This window comes from Chaetura pelagica, unplaced genomic scaffold (genome assembly GCF_000747805.2).
Source record: "Chaetura pelagica isolate M959 unplaced genomic scaffold, ChaPel_1.0 scaffold520, whole genome shotgun sequence".
NCBI lineage: Eukaryota > Metazoa > Chordata > Aves > Apodiformes > Apodidae > Chaetura > Chaetura pelagica.
The window spans coordinates 6,141-6,778 of record NW_009951812.1 but is presented as its reverse complement, the minus strand read 5'-3'; the positions used below and the strand labels follow the sequence as shown (position 1 = coordinate 6,778).

The window sequence follows — 638 nt, the reverse complement described above, 5'->3', positions numbered from 1 at the left end:
CGGGGCGGGATGGGGCGCAGGGTCAGGGTGGCTCTGCCCCGCTTGGAGGGGGTTTTACCTCCTGTAGAACTTGCCGTCCGAGCTGCTCTCGTTGCCGTTGAGGGTCCCCAGCGAGGGCCACTGGTTCACCAGAGGTGTCACCATCTCCTTGGAGACCTGGGCCAGCTGTGGGTTCTCGCAGGGGATCAGCCCCGTCCTGTGGCAAAGGTGGGTGCTCAGCACCTGGCACAGCCACGAGTGCCGGGGACCTGCCAGGTGACACGGCCCGTGGGGCAGATGGGACACTGGGAGGGACCCAAGTCCCACAGGATGTATGGGACACTGGGGACACTCCATGTCTTACAGCACATGTGGGGCATCTGGGTACCCATCCCATGGAGCAAATGGGACACTGGGGACCCTCTGTGTCCCACAGGACACACAGGCACCCTGGGAACCCACCACCCATCACACCCCACAGGGCATATGGGATGCCAGGGACCACCACCCACCCTGCCCCTCTGGGCTGATGGGGCACTGGGGACCCAGCACCCACCCAGAGCCCGTGTGACACCCAGGGACCCCCCCCACCCACCACTGCCAGCAGCAGCAGGTCCCCACTCACAGCTGCTCCTGCAACTCCAGGATGGACGCCTCCA

At 65.5% G+C, this 638-nt stretch overlaps 1 protein-coding gene across 1 annotated transcript in view; it reads right to left on the bottom strand.

Annotated features, from left to right (window-relative positions):
- Positions 1-54: 54 nt before the first annotated feature.
- RUNDC3A (RUN domain containing 3A) overlaps positions 55-638 on the bottom strand; it is a gene marked incomplete at its 5' end in the record, with an annotated part of 5,556 nt that continues 4,972 nt past the window's right edge. The window contains one exon of the mRNA XM_010008115.1: positions 55-196. Coding sequence (XP_010006417.1) covers positions 55-196 — 142 coding nt within the window. The remainder of the gene's footprint in view (positions 197-638) is intronic.